Here is a 13,614-nt window from a genome sequence, read left to right as displayed (position 1 = left end):
TGTATAACTGAATTACTGTTGTTATTGTAGCAAGTGGGATACGGAGTGAATGAAAACTTGTACTGAGGAGAGAGACGTACTAGGGTGGTCCATGCAGTCATACAAAGCCACTGCGTCAGGATGACACGGTTGTTATTGCATTTCTGTAGTGAGCTGGAGAGCCACGTTCATATCCTGGCTTTGATAAAAATTTTCATTTGCCACTTCAGTTTTCATATATACATTATTTTTGTTGTACCTGATTTGTTGTCGAATATGATGAGAATAACTCTGTAACTGAAACTGAAACGTTCATAGGAACTCACTCTCTGTCTCACCTCGCTATTCATCATGAATCTTAAATCTGCGAAACTATTTTCTACTGGTATTGGGATTACCCTAAATTCTTGTGCTGAGACCCCATTATTTTCTTACTGTCCCACACTATATCTAGGCTTAGCCTTTGCATTCCCGTTTTTAGATTTTAAAACTTCCCTACCACGTTCTCTCTGACTCGTTTCGATGGTTAATGAATCATTTTCTTGTGGCCGTCTTTCCCACGGCGGCCGGCCGGTGTGGCTGAGCGGTTCTAGGTGCTTCAGTCTGGAACCGCGCGACCGATGTGTGTGATGTCCTTAGGTTAGTTAGGTTTAAGTAGTTCTACGTTCGAGGGGACTGATGACCTCAGATGTTAAGTCCCATAGTGCGCAGAGCCATTTTTTTCCCACGGCAATTCCCTACTGAGGATATGACCGACGAACTAACCCCAGTTTTTCCATTACAGAGCACAATCTCTAATGCTGTGATTTTCATTTCCTTCCGCGTACTCATGGCAACGGTAATTGCCTTTTACGCACAGATAGTTATGTCAAGGCATAGAGTGGGCTCCCAAATTATGTGCACTGCTGCATCCCATTTAACAAGGCCATTGCCAGAACGAATGTGACTGTTTTTATCAGGAAATCTTCGGTCGCCATCCCTCATGATTATTTTGGTTCTGTGGGCATCATGAATGAGTGGATTATGTGGAATATGGCATACCAGAAGAATGTTACGGAGCCTCCTCCTCTCCATGGTGAGGTCATTACGAGTACAGGTTAGAGACGGTGTTACACGATGTTTGCAAGACGGCTCCTAAGTGGCTAACTTTTTGCCGAGTACAGTTGCATTTGTCTCCAAAGATGAGGGTTTCCTGGCCACCTCTGAAATCTAACTTGTAATTCTGAGAGATGATCATTAATCTTGAACTTTCAATTTCCATATAATAATAATAATAATAATAATAACAAAAATTATATTAATAAATGCTAGAGGCGTTGTTGCACGGTGCTTGCACGATAGCTCCTAAGAGTGGCTATTTTTTGTCAAGTGTCGACTTACATTTGTCTACAAAGATGATGATTTTGTGGCCACCTCTTATATCTGACTTGGGATTCTGTGAGATGATCATTAAACTTGAATTTTCAATTTTCACATAATAATAATAACGAAATGGTTCAAATGGCTCTGAGCACTATGGGACTTAACATCTATGGTCATCAGTCCCCTAGAACTTAGAACTACTTAAACCTAACTAACCTAAGGACAGCAGACAACACCCAGCCATCACGAGGCAGAGAATATCCCTGACCCCGCCGGGAATCGAACCCGGGAACCCGGGCGTGGGAAGCGAGAACGCTACCGCACGACCACGAGATGCGGGCTAATAATAACGAAAAATTACATTAATAAATGTAGGTATGTAAGGACAATAATGTAGACAGAAAGTGAAAATTGTGTTTCTACGGAAATCTGATTCATGGGTTGCTCACTAGTATGTCGCCTGGTTTCTTGTCCAGGGTTCCAGCCCGAGGTGTACCTGGAACAACGCTCCAGCTACTGGCGTGACGTCGCGCAGCTGCTCACACTTGGCGTAGGGCGTATCTCACAGCTGTTCGTGCCGCTCGCATACCAACACATGGTAAGTGGTTTTCTTTCCTTCGTCTTTTGAGCTGTCTTATATGTAGAGGAATAGGAAAACGGCACGCGCGGGCGCGCTCTCACACACACACACACACACACACACACACACACCCATTGTCTGGCGTAAGTGATCGGTTCTCGGAGTCCTTTTCCTGATTTATATGGCACACACTGTCACTATCATTGCCTCTCCCACTGTAATGTCACTGTCTTCAAGAGTTCTGACCCACGCCTACGGCTGTGATGCTTGTGGGGTTATTGGACAAAAAGCGAAAGCCCCAAGGGATAAGAACAGGGAACAGACTAGTCCGTATATTTTTTTTTGCTACTTTCAAAGAATTTCATAAATAGATTTAGGTTCAAATGGTTCTAAGCGCTATGGGACTTGACATCTGAGGTCATCAGTCCCCTAGAACTTAGAACTACTTAAACCTAACTAACCTTAGGACATCACACACATGCGTGCCCAATGCAGGATTCGAACCTGCGACAGTAGCAGCAGCGCGATTCCGAACAGAAGCGCCTAGATCCGCTCGGCCACAGCGGCTGGCAATAGATTTAGGAAACTTCGTATCAGATTCGCCTTTACAAGCCTAAGCTTCTTGGACTGCATATTTGTTAGGCAGCGGTCTAGATCCCACTGTCTCGTGTTTCCTCTCATGTCCTGCGAATTTGGTTATCCGGGATCTCTTACTCCCAAGGGTGGCTGTGAAGGCGTCAGAGATTAGATAGCCAACATTATTTGTGTATTTAACAAACTGCTGAGTAAATAATTGATAAAGGATTTTTGTATATTTTTAGGCGGTAGCGAAGAGCGGAAATAAATCGTAGAAAATATATCAGACAGTGCAGTTTCCTAACTTCCTAATTTATTCTGACTGGTTCTTGTTTTAAATTATCATACAGGGAAACAGAAAAAAGAAAACTCTAACATGTCATACAGGATCTTACATAAAAGTATCATCCATTTTACAGTCACAATTATTGTGTGAAGCGTAATACCAAAGCTTCAGTAGAGGATAACGTGGTCCACTCAGTAGCAAAAGACAAAATCAAACATATCCTACATTCGATTATGTACGACACGTGAGGGCTGTACTGTTTTTCTTTATCGCTGGATGATGGTTGAATACCCGATCGGAATAAGTACAAAAGTTTCTAAACAGCTCTGTGTAACGCATTTTCTACGTATTTCTTGAGAATAAATAGCACTTGTTTTCAGAGCACGTTATTAACTTTCTTTAAAATTCTGAACGTGTAACGGACTGCAGCAGCTTCACTTCCAAAGCACACTACTGCGAACGAAATCCAGAGACCTTAACCACACGAATGTAGTTGCTTCCATTGTAATTCCCTTGTTATGAAGTCACAATGTATTAATTTTCAAACAATAGCACGCTCCTAACTATGTCTCCTTCATTCAGATTGATTTAATTCACAAATCAGAGATCTTTTATTCCAGAGGAGCCTCAGTGCTTTACGTTGGTTCAGTAAAAATATAGTTATAGGTGCCGTAGTAACGGCTGAAAGTTATTCTCCGTACCTTTATCCACACTAACAACTGAGATTCATAAGACTTATGCAATCTATATATATCGGTGACCATGCAGCTCGTTAGAATGAAATTACAAAGAAATGAAAACGCTTAGCTGCTTACAGGCGTTGACATACGTCAACGGAGACAGATGAAAATGTGTGCCCCGACCGGGACTCGAACCCGGGATCTCCTGCTTACATGGCAGACGCTCTATCCATCTGAGCCACCGAGGACACAGAGAATAGCATGACTGCAGGGATTTATCTCTGGCACGCATCCCGCCAAACCCACATTCTCAGCGTATTGTCCCGCACTACATTCGTTGTGCCCCCGCCCATCATACTCAATTACTCGCCGCGCGTTGCCGATTCCCGGAAGAGTTCGGCCACTGTTTGTGCATTCGCACGGAAGAAGAAGATGGTCAAGTGGCTGGTGAGCCTTAACTATATATACACTAAGATGGTATCTGTTCTTTCGCGGGAGGCGTGCCAGAGATAAATTTCTGACAAAAGTCATTCTATAACGTCTAATATTGTGGGACCTCATTTTGCCCTGCGTAGTGCAGGCCGAAGTGGCCGAGCAGTTCTAGGCCCTACAGTCTGGAACCGAGCTACCGCTACGGTCGTAGGTTCGAATCCTGCCTTGGGCATGGATGTGTGTGATGTCCTTAGGTTAGTTAGGTTTAAGTAGTTCTAAGTTCTAGGGGACTGATGACCTCAGAAGTTAAGTCCCATAGTGCTCAGAGCATTTTTTTTCTTTTTTTTTTTTTTTTGCCCTGCGTAGTGTAGCAATTAGCCATTGCATGGAGTCAACAAATTGTTGAAGTCTAATGCAGAAATATTGAGCCACGCTGCCTCCATAGTCGTCCATAATTGGGAAAGTGCTGTCAGAGCAGGATGTTGTGTACGAACTGACCTCTGGATTACGTCCCATAAGTATTCGATGGGACTTGTGCTGGGCGATTTGGGTGGCCAAATCATTCGCTCGACCTGTCCGGAATGTTCTTCAAACCAGTCACGAACAACTCTGGCCTAATAATATTGCGCAGTGTCATTCAGAGCCCGTCGGGGTGACCGAGCGGTTCTAGGCGCTACAGTCTGGAACCGCGAGACCGCTACGATTTCAGGTTCGAATCCTGCCTCGGGCATGGATGTGTGTGATGTCCTTAGGTTAGTTTGGTTTAAGTAGTTCTAAGTTCTAGGGGACTGATGACCTCAGAAGCTAAGTCCCATAGTGCTCAGAGTCATTTGAACCATTTTTTTGTCATTCATAAATATTCCATCGTTGTTTGGAAACATGAAGTCCATGAATGGCTGTAAAATGACCTCCAAGTAGCCGAACGTAAACATTTGCTGTCAGTGGTCGGTTCAGTTTGACCAGAGGGCCCCATCCATTCTACATCAACACACCCCACACCATTATGGACCAACCGTCAGCTTACAGAACACCTTGTTGACCACTTGGTGTCTGGTGTCTGTGCCACACCCGAACCGTACCACCAGCTCCTACCAACCGCAATCTGGGATCATCTGACCAGGTAACGTTTCTACAGTCGTCTAGGGTCCAACAGGCATGTTCACGAGCCCAGGAGAGTCGCTGCAGGTGATTTCTTGCTGTTAGCAAAGCCACTCGATTCGTTCGTCTGCTGCCACAGCTGTTAGCACTGGCAAGTCTACGCAGATTCCGCTGGTATCGGTCGTCAAGTGAAGGCTGGTTTGGCACTGTGTTGTCTGTGGCGAGAGGTAATGCCTCAGCTTTAGTATTCTTCGCACACTCTTGACACTATGGATCTCGGAGTAGTGACTTCCATGATGATTTCCGAAATGGAATGTCCCATATACAGGGTGTTTCAAAAATGACCGGTATATTTGAAACGGCAATAAAAACTAAACTAAACGAGCAGCGATAGAAATACACCGTTTGTTGCAATATGCTTGGGACAACAGTACATTTTCAGGCGGACAAACTTTCGAAATTACAGTAGATACAATTTTCAACAACAGATGGCGCTGCAAGTGATGTGAAAGATATAGAAGACAACGCAGTCTGTGGGTGCGCCATTCTGTACGTCGTCTTTCTGCTGTAAGCGTGTGCTGTTCACAACGTGCAAGTGTGCTGTAGACAACATGGTTTATTCCTTAAAACAGAGGATTTTTCTGGTGTTGGAATTCCACCGCCTAGAACACAGTGTTGTTGCAACAAGACGAAGTTCTCAACGGAGGTTTAATGTAACCTAAGGACCGAAAATCGATACAATAAAGGATCTGTTTGAAAAATTTCAACAGACTGGGAACGTGACGGATGAACGTGCTGGAAAGGTAGGGCGACCGCATACGGCAACCACAGAGGGCAACGCGCAGCTACTGCAGCAGGTGATCCGACAGCGGCCTCGGGTTTCCGTTCGCCATGTTGCAGCTGCGGTCCAAATGACGCCAACGTCCACGTATCGTCTCATGCGCCAAAGTTTACACCTCTATCCATACAAAATTCAAACGCGGCAACCCCTCAGCGCCGCTACCATTGCTGCACGAGAGACATTCGCTAACGATATAGTGCACGGGATTGATGACGGCGATATGCATGTGGGCAGCATTTGGTTTACTGACGAAGCTTATTTTTACCTGGACGGCTTCGTCAATAAACAGAACTGGCGCATATGGGGAACCGAAAAGCCCCATGTTGCAGTCCCATCGTCCCTGCATCCTCAAAAGGTACTGGTCTGGGCCGCCATTTCTTCCAAAGGAATCATTGGCCCATTTTTCAGATCCGAAACGATTACTGCATCACGCTATCTGGACATTCTTCGTGAATTTGTGGCGGTAGAAACTGCCTTAGACGACACTGCGAACACCTCGTGGTTTATGCAAGATGGTGCCCGGCCACATCGCACGGCCGACGTTTTTAATTTCCTGAATGAATATTTCGATGATCGTGTGATTGCTTTGGGCTATCCGAAACATACAGGATGCGGCGTGGATTGGCCTCCCTATTCGCCAGACATGAACCCCTGTGACTTCTTTCTGTGGGGACACTTGAAAGACCAGGTGTACCGCCAGAATCCAGAAACAATTGAACAGCTGAACCAGTACATCTCATCTTCATGTGAAGCCATTCCGCCAGACACGTTGTCAAAGGTTTCGGGTAATTTCATTCAGAGACTACGCCATATTATTGCTACGCATGGTGGATATGTGGAAAATATCGTACTATAGAGTTTCCCAGACCGCAGCGCCATCTGTTGTTGAAAATTGTAACTACTGTAATTTCGAAAGTTTGTCTGCCTGAAAATGTACTGTTGTCCCAAGCATATTGCAACAAACGGTGTATTTCTATCGGTGCTCGTTTAGTTTTTATTGCCGTTTCAAATATACCGGTCATTTTTGAAACACCCTGTATCTAGCTCTAACAACCATACCATGTTCAGAGTCTGTTAATTCAAGTCGTGCGGCCATTAGCCACGTCGAAAATATTTGCATATCAATCAGCTAAGTGACAGAACCGCAAACGCACACCCCTTTTATACCTCCTGCACACGATATCATCGCCATCTGTACATGTGCATATCCTTTTGCCATGACTTTTGGTCATGTCACTGCAACTGCTTGACCACTGCCCGTCTCAATTTTCAATTGCCCATTTCTCGCCTCTCCATGACAAGGTGTTGACGCCGCCGACTTCAGCTTGAGACTCGTACCGACTACCAGTGCTGTGTGAGTGTTCTCACTACCGTAAGTGACACAACAATGCCCCGTCCACCGCAAAAGACTCGTAACTGTAAGGAAAAGTTGAAGGTAAGACCCACGTACGCTACGTCAAAAAGTACCCGTGTTACAGACACTGTTCTCTTACAGACACCAAGCAATCTATACTCTGGGCGAGACGCACTTGAACCCGGAGTTCCTGCTTTCCGCGAGAACTGAAGTTAACCACTGGGCGTTATGTGGAGGCCTGCACTGCTAATGCAAACCTTCATGGTCTGGCCTACAGGTATGATTTACGAACACCACCGCTAGAGGTTTTCGCGCAAACGCCGAACGAAGGCTATGTGATCTTAACGCAGTAGTAGCTCCACCTGGTGCAATGTCCATCTCACCTCTGACGGTAATACACATGAAAAGAAACAGATGCAGTATGATCTGTGTACTGTAACGTCTTCTGTCGTCTGTAAAAGTGTGTAGTCCTTAAAGTGTCGTGTGAATGTCGTCTCGTCTCTTTTGTGAAGACATTTACTAGGTTCCTGATGCAATGAATTGCTAAGAATGTGGGGAGAAGAATTCTTGTTGCATAATTATAATTGAAACCTGGCAGTAAAATGAAGGCAGGATACGGTTAGGATTGTGGACGGGGCCGTAATAAGTTACTGTTTGTTGCCTCTTACAGTTACACACTATTTTAAACCAGCGACAAAGAAAAACAGCACAGCCGTCCAGAAACAAAAAATAAAAATATCACACGTTATTAACGAAGGAATAAACAACTGTGTAGATAATACTATTTTCAGTGAGATACAATTTAAAAAAAATCACCATTAAATACAGGTGCAGCAGACAATGTTGTAAAAGCCAGCCACTGTGATCTGGGCAGAAGGCCTTACACGCCAGTAATGGCAATAAGATAAGAATTGTTTAAGACTCGCTGCAAGTTACGAATTACAGGTTTGAAATGTTAAACGCAAGTCGCCACAAATTTAGCAGAAAGCATCAACGCCAGGAATGACAGTAAATAAGGTTTTAAAGGCTCACTGCGCAAATACAAATACCAAATTAGAATTTTAAGCCAAGTGACCACAATCATGGCTGAAGGCCTTACACACCAGGAACGGCAATAATATAAAAAATTTAGAAACCTGCTGTAAAACACAAAATACAATAGCAAGGTTAATTAAAAAAAAACAAGCAACTGATCACCAAACAGGTGAAATAAGATGATGGTAAACTTTGTAACACAACCCTTAACATCCACACAACACTACACTGCTAGATTTACTCCAGAAGGCGATCAGAACCATTAACTAGACATATACAACCATTAATGTAGGCATTACAAGGTATTGTGTTAAATAATACAATAATAAAACACAAGGACCAGTGCATAAGTTCCTTAAAGGGTACTGAGGCAGATTATACTCGCGGAAGGCGTGGGCTGAAGGAGCGTTACACTGAACTACTGACCGTCAGACCTTCTTTTAGAACACACGTCTGACAAGAACCAAGCGGCCACAGACGGTGCTCCAGGAATCGACCTCTGAGAAGGTCCGGCAACAAACACTTTCGCGAGCGACGAGATGGGCACCCAACAGTTGCATTCACTCCGCAAGATGGTAACTCAGACTCGTGGCAGTCCAACGAATGACCAATGATAATCTTGCTGAAGCTACCTGACGTCCGATAAATAAAATGCAAAGTGCACCCCGAAAAATAGCAACAGCGCATGGGGCTGGATGGACACCCATCCAAGTGCCGGCCACTTCGGTGATCTGACGGGAACCGGTGTATCCACTGCGGCAAGGCTGTTGCCTCTTTCCTGTTAAGGATGACTCTTTATAACGCCATTTTTCTAAAACTGTCCCAGCGCGGAAGCAATAAAGTGTAATGTGCAGCTTAAAGGTATTGAATACGTCATCTTCTAAAATATTGTCGCTAGCTGCGAGGTGCACTGTCTACAAGGCGTAGGTCACATAACAGGAAATTCCATTTCCTGAAAAGGAATCAGAGGATGACGGTAGCCAAATCGGTGAAGCTGCAGTGACATTACATGATATCAGAAGAAAAAAACTTTCGAAATGATGAACCTGCAAAGTAATTAATATATACGATAGGAACAACACGCCAAAGCCGGAATCGGCGGTCTGCACTGCGTCCCCCGAATACTGTGCTTAGAGTGCCCAGAACGAGAAAGGAATCACTATCACCAGAGTAGAAGAATGACCCCCAGGGCAGGTAATTAGGGCGTTAGCGGCCACCAGGCAAGAAAAATTATCGCTGCTTGAACTTAAAAAATTGTAACAAGTTGTACGTAGTAAATAGTAATAAGAAGTCGAGGAAGGCTAATCAGATCCACCTTCCCCAAGCACTCCACTCGCCGCTCTTCGCCTCGGCGACACTTCGAACAGCGGCACGGACCCAGGTCACTGGAGAATCGCGAGATATCACAGTGGTGGAGGTTTCTCTACTGGGACGGAAATGCACTGATCTTAAAGCTTGCCGGATGTGGTTTACGACGAGGTTGTGCACAATCGTGACCACAGCCCTTCCATCCGGCAGCCAGCGGTCCCAGCGTGTTCAGGCACTGTGTGGACCTCGCTCCTCCTGAGTCCCCAACTGAACTGGCCCACTCACGCGACCCGGAAAAACAACCATGTCGCCCCAAAGATAGGGCAACAGTTACTACATATCGATAACCGCCGCTGCTGCCACTAGCGGACAAATGGTTCGAATGGCTCTGAGCACTATGGGACTTAACATCTGAGGTCATCAGTTCCCTAGAACTTAGAACTACTTAAACCTAACTAACCGAAGGACATCGCACACATCCATGCCCGAGGCAAGATTCGAACCTGCGACCGTAGTGGTCGCGCGGTTCCAGACTGAAGCGCCTAGAACCGCTCGGCCACATCGGCCGGCTCACTAGCGGACAGGCAACACTTGCGAAACCGAATGGCCACAGTCAACACGAGAAGAAGACAAACAACCGCAACCATGCCAACTAAAGGATACCGTCTGACCTACAACAGAAGGCGGAAACCTACAGTCAGCACCAACGCGAGCCGCAGCAGGGCGCAACGAGTATTTATTGGGTGATATGAAAGAATGATGGTTGCTGGTTCTCTGACACGAATACGGAAGACGGGTACCTACTCCCTGCGTCTTGGCTGCCAGCAGTGACAGCTTTGCAGGAGGACAGCTGTCGCAGAGCAACAGGCGTGCCGTCGACCACAGTAGCGGAGGGTACGCAGAGTGCTAGCCGATACCAGGCAGCTAGTAGACAGCGCTACGCAGCAGTTGCCGGTCAGTTTCGTATTCGCCGATTTACACCAATGGCAAGCAATAAAGGAAACTCCAATGGAAAACGCCTATTTCCGCCAATGACAACAGGCAATGCAAAGACCAATAAAAGAATACCTAATGCCCTTCCTCCTCACCCCCATATCCAATGACAGCACTCCCCCATAGTAAGTAAGTAACCAAACTAGAGCCCATCCAGCAGTTAGCAATACACCCAGAGGAAGCCCCTTGCTATAGTCGCCGAAATGTGGGAATTTTATTGTTGGCAATGCGGTCCGAAACCCAGAAGAATTTTATTGACTGGTACTGCATAATTTGGCTCTTCCCGCACTTGTGAACGTAGAACTTTTTCGAGTGATTCTACAACTGTTATGGTGAAATCAGATAGGCGATAAACACGTCCTATAATTAACCTCAGTTCACCTAGGTCTGATTCTCGTTCTAAATAACTTCACAGTCAGACTCAATTTCGATCTCAATAGACACGGTAATTCTTTCGACAGCAATGAACACCTCCTATCGTATATATTCATTACCTTGTAGATTCATCAGTTCAAACGTTTTTTTCTTCTGATATCATGTAATGTCATTGCAGCTTCATCGATTTGGCTACCATCATCCACTGATTCCTTTTCAGAAAATGGAATTTCCTGTTATGTGACCTACGTCTTGTAGACAGTGAACCACGCAGCTAGTGATAATATTTTAGAAGATGACGTATTCAATACCTTTAAGTTGCAGGTCACGCTTTATTGCTTGCACGCTGGGACTATTTTAGAAAAATGGCGTTATAAAGAGTCATCCTTAGCAGGAAAGAGGTAACGGCCTTGCCGCAGTGAATACACCGGTTCCCGTCAGATCACCGAAGTTAAGCGCTGTCGTGCGTGGCCGGCACTTGGATGGGTTACCATCCAGCCCCCATGCGCTGTTGCCATTTTTCGGGGTGCACTCAGCCTCGTGATGCCAATTGAGGAGCTACTCGACCGAATAGTAGCGGCTCCAGTCAAAGAAAATCGTCCTAACGACCGGGATAGCGGTGTGCTGACCACACGCCCCTCCTATCCGCATCCTCAACTGAGGATGACATGGCGGTTGGATAGTCCCGATGGGCCACTTGTGGCCTGAAGACGGAGTGCTGTGCTTAGAAGGAAAAGTATTGATTTCGATTTGAGAACACATACTGCTTTTTAAAATGCAGCTTACTGTTTGAGATAGCCGTGGTAGACTTCAGATGTGCGTATCCGCATGTCAGCCCTGTCCTACTTATAGACTGGGATCGCCTGATCCTTCTCCTAGTTCCATGGCACACATCGTTGTTGCACCGGCCTACGATAGTTTGTTGCGACAACAGCGTCCAGTTCTTCGACGTGCGACGTACAGAATTTAGCGCGCACTCTGTCACATCGAATAGTCTCTCCTCAACTGGACGACTTGAGCTGATTTTCATATCAGAGCCCGTTTGTTAGTAGGCATGTTGTTTATGACTGCGTTGGCAGAAAGTGAGTATTTGTTCAGTGAAGTAATTTCTAACGATGGAAATTAGTATTTGATCCTTCGACTCAGCATCTTACGTTTACGTTACATCATGTTCAACTGGACAAACGACTTCGTAACGCTTACTAATTACAAGCAGGCTACGACCAAAACTTATTGAGTTTTTTCACAATTCCGTACGTACGTTCTCGGTCTGAAATTCAAATAACGCGCCCAACATAGCTGTCATGGTTGGCTTGGCTTGGTATCGGTTTTGGTTCTCAGCATCGGTCATTTTTTCTGTGCATCTGCAATGCACAGTGCTGTGCCTCTCTAGCATCCCCATTCTCCTCCGGAATGCTGAATGTTTCTTGCTGACTGCTGGGGTGTTTTGTAATCGTTTTCTAGTCGTTCTTGTTAGACATAAATATTTCTCTACGTTTACTTTCTTTCAACTTCTATCTGTATGATCACTAAATCGGCTACTTGTTGACATTAGATGCAACATATTATCCTCTGCAGTTGGTTGTCTTTCGTGCCTTCTGAGATAGTTTTCAGAAAGTACTTTCAGAACAAAGGCCCAAGATTCCTAGTTCGCGCCTACCGATCTAAACCCTGAATCTCCCTCGTCACTGTAACACAATGGAAGAATTTGACAGAAATGATTTGTAAGTATTGTTTAAAGAGTTCTGCTATTTGATACCTACTATGGGACACGATAGAAACATCCAGAGGAAAAGTGCTCCTGTCAGATCACACACACACACACACACACACACACACACACACATATATATATATATATATATAAGACCAATACGTTCATCTGTGACACACTGACAGTGAAAAGGGGAACCATTCCTACTACGTCACCAACAATTTTGGTATGGGAACGTATTCTCGCTCTTTTAACATACAATATTCTAAGACCTTTTACCCAGTGCCTATCTGTGGTTAAGCATTCAACCTCAAAATCTCCCTCTCACTTGCACTGTCTATATACGTCTCTGTCCCACAATCTTCTTTTATTCCCATTGATTACCAGTATGTTCCATTGCCACTGCCTTCTCTCACATTTACACCGTCTTCTTTTGTCTTTCTTTCCCACTGCTGCTGCCTCTGCCATATTTCGGCAGCTTAGAAATTCCGAAGGATCCAAATTATTATTTCCCCTGTACCCATGGGTCTAAAACTGTGATCCGAAATTCACCCTCCTAATACATACGTGTTAAAGTTTGATGGTCTGGAAGGATACAGAACCCCTCCCCACCCCCCCACCCCAAAGTTTATATGTCGTCTCCTGTCATCTTTATTTTTCATTTCCACTGTATCATGTCTCTTTTGTTTCCACTGCATCTATCTCTATCCATCTCTCTTTCTCTTCTACTGCCACTCTCACTGATTGTCAATAATTACTCTCTCCTTGATTTCCATTGCTACTGTCTTAACCCACCTTTCTTTCACTGCCGCTTTTCCTCTCCCACCATCACTGCCTCCTCTCTCTTACCTTTCCGCTGGCACTGTAGCCTCTCTCTTCTACGGTATTTCAGGTCAAAAAGCGCGAATGTGTTGACATGCCAATATTTTTGGTAAATGGAAATGCTGTGTGGCTAGGGCCTCCCGTTGGGTAGACCGTTCGCCTGGTTCAAGTCTTTCGAG

General features: G+C 45.1%; 1 protein-coding gene and 1 non-coding gene across 2 annotated transcripts in view; one reads left to right on the top strand and one right to left on the bottom strand.

Annotated features, from left to right (window-relative positions):
* Positions 1–13,614, top strand: part of LOC126442686 (uncharacterized) — an 84,688-nt gene that overhangs the window by 46,972 nt on the left and 24,102 nt on the right. Inside the window, exon 4 of the mRNA XM_050090739.1 lies at positions 1,818–1,939. Within this exon, the coding sequence (XP_049946696.1) occupies positions 1,818–1,939 (122 nt within the window). The remainder of the gene's footprint in view (positions 1–1,817; positions 1,940–13,614) is intronic.
* Positions 3,638–3,711, bottom strand: Trnat-ugu (transfer RNA threonine (anticodon UGU)). The gene has a single exon. It is a non-coding gene; the product is annotated as a tRNA-Thr (tRNA).

The sequence above is a fragment of the Schistocerca serialis genome, unplaced genomic scaffold (genome assembly GCF_023864345.2).
Source record: "Schistocerca serialis cubense isolate TAMUIC-IGC-003099 unplaced genomic scaffold, iqSchSeri2.2 HiC_scaffold_1400, whole genome shotgun sequence".
Lineage (NCBI taxonomy): Eukaryota > Metazoa > Arthropoda > Insecta > Orthoptera > Acrididae > Schistocerca > Schistocerca serialis.
The sequence above is the reverse complement of the archived record's forward strand: the minus strand, read 5'-3'. Positions and strand labels throughout refer to the sequence as shown.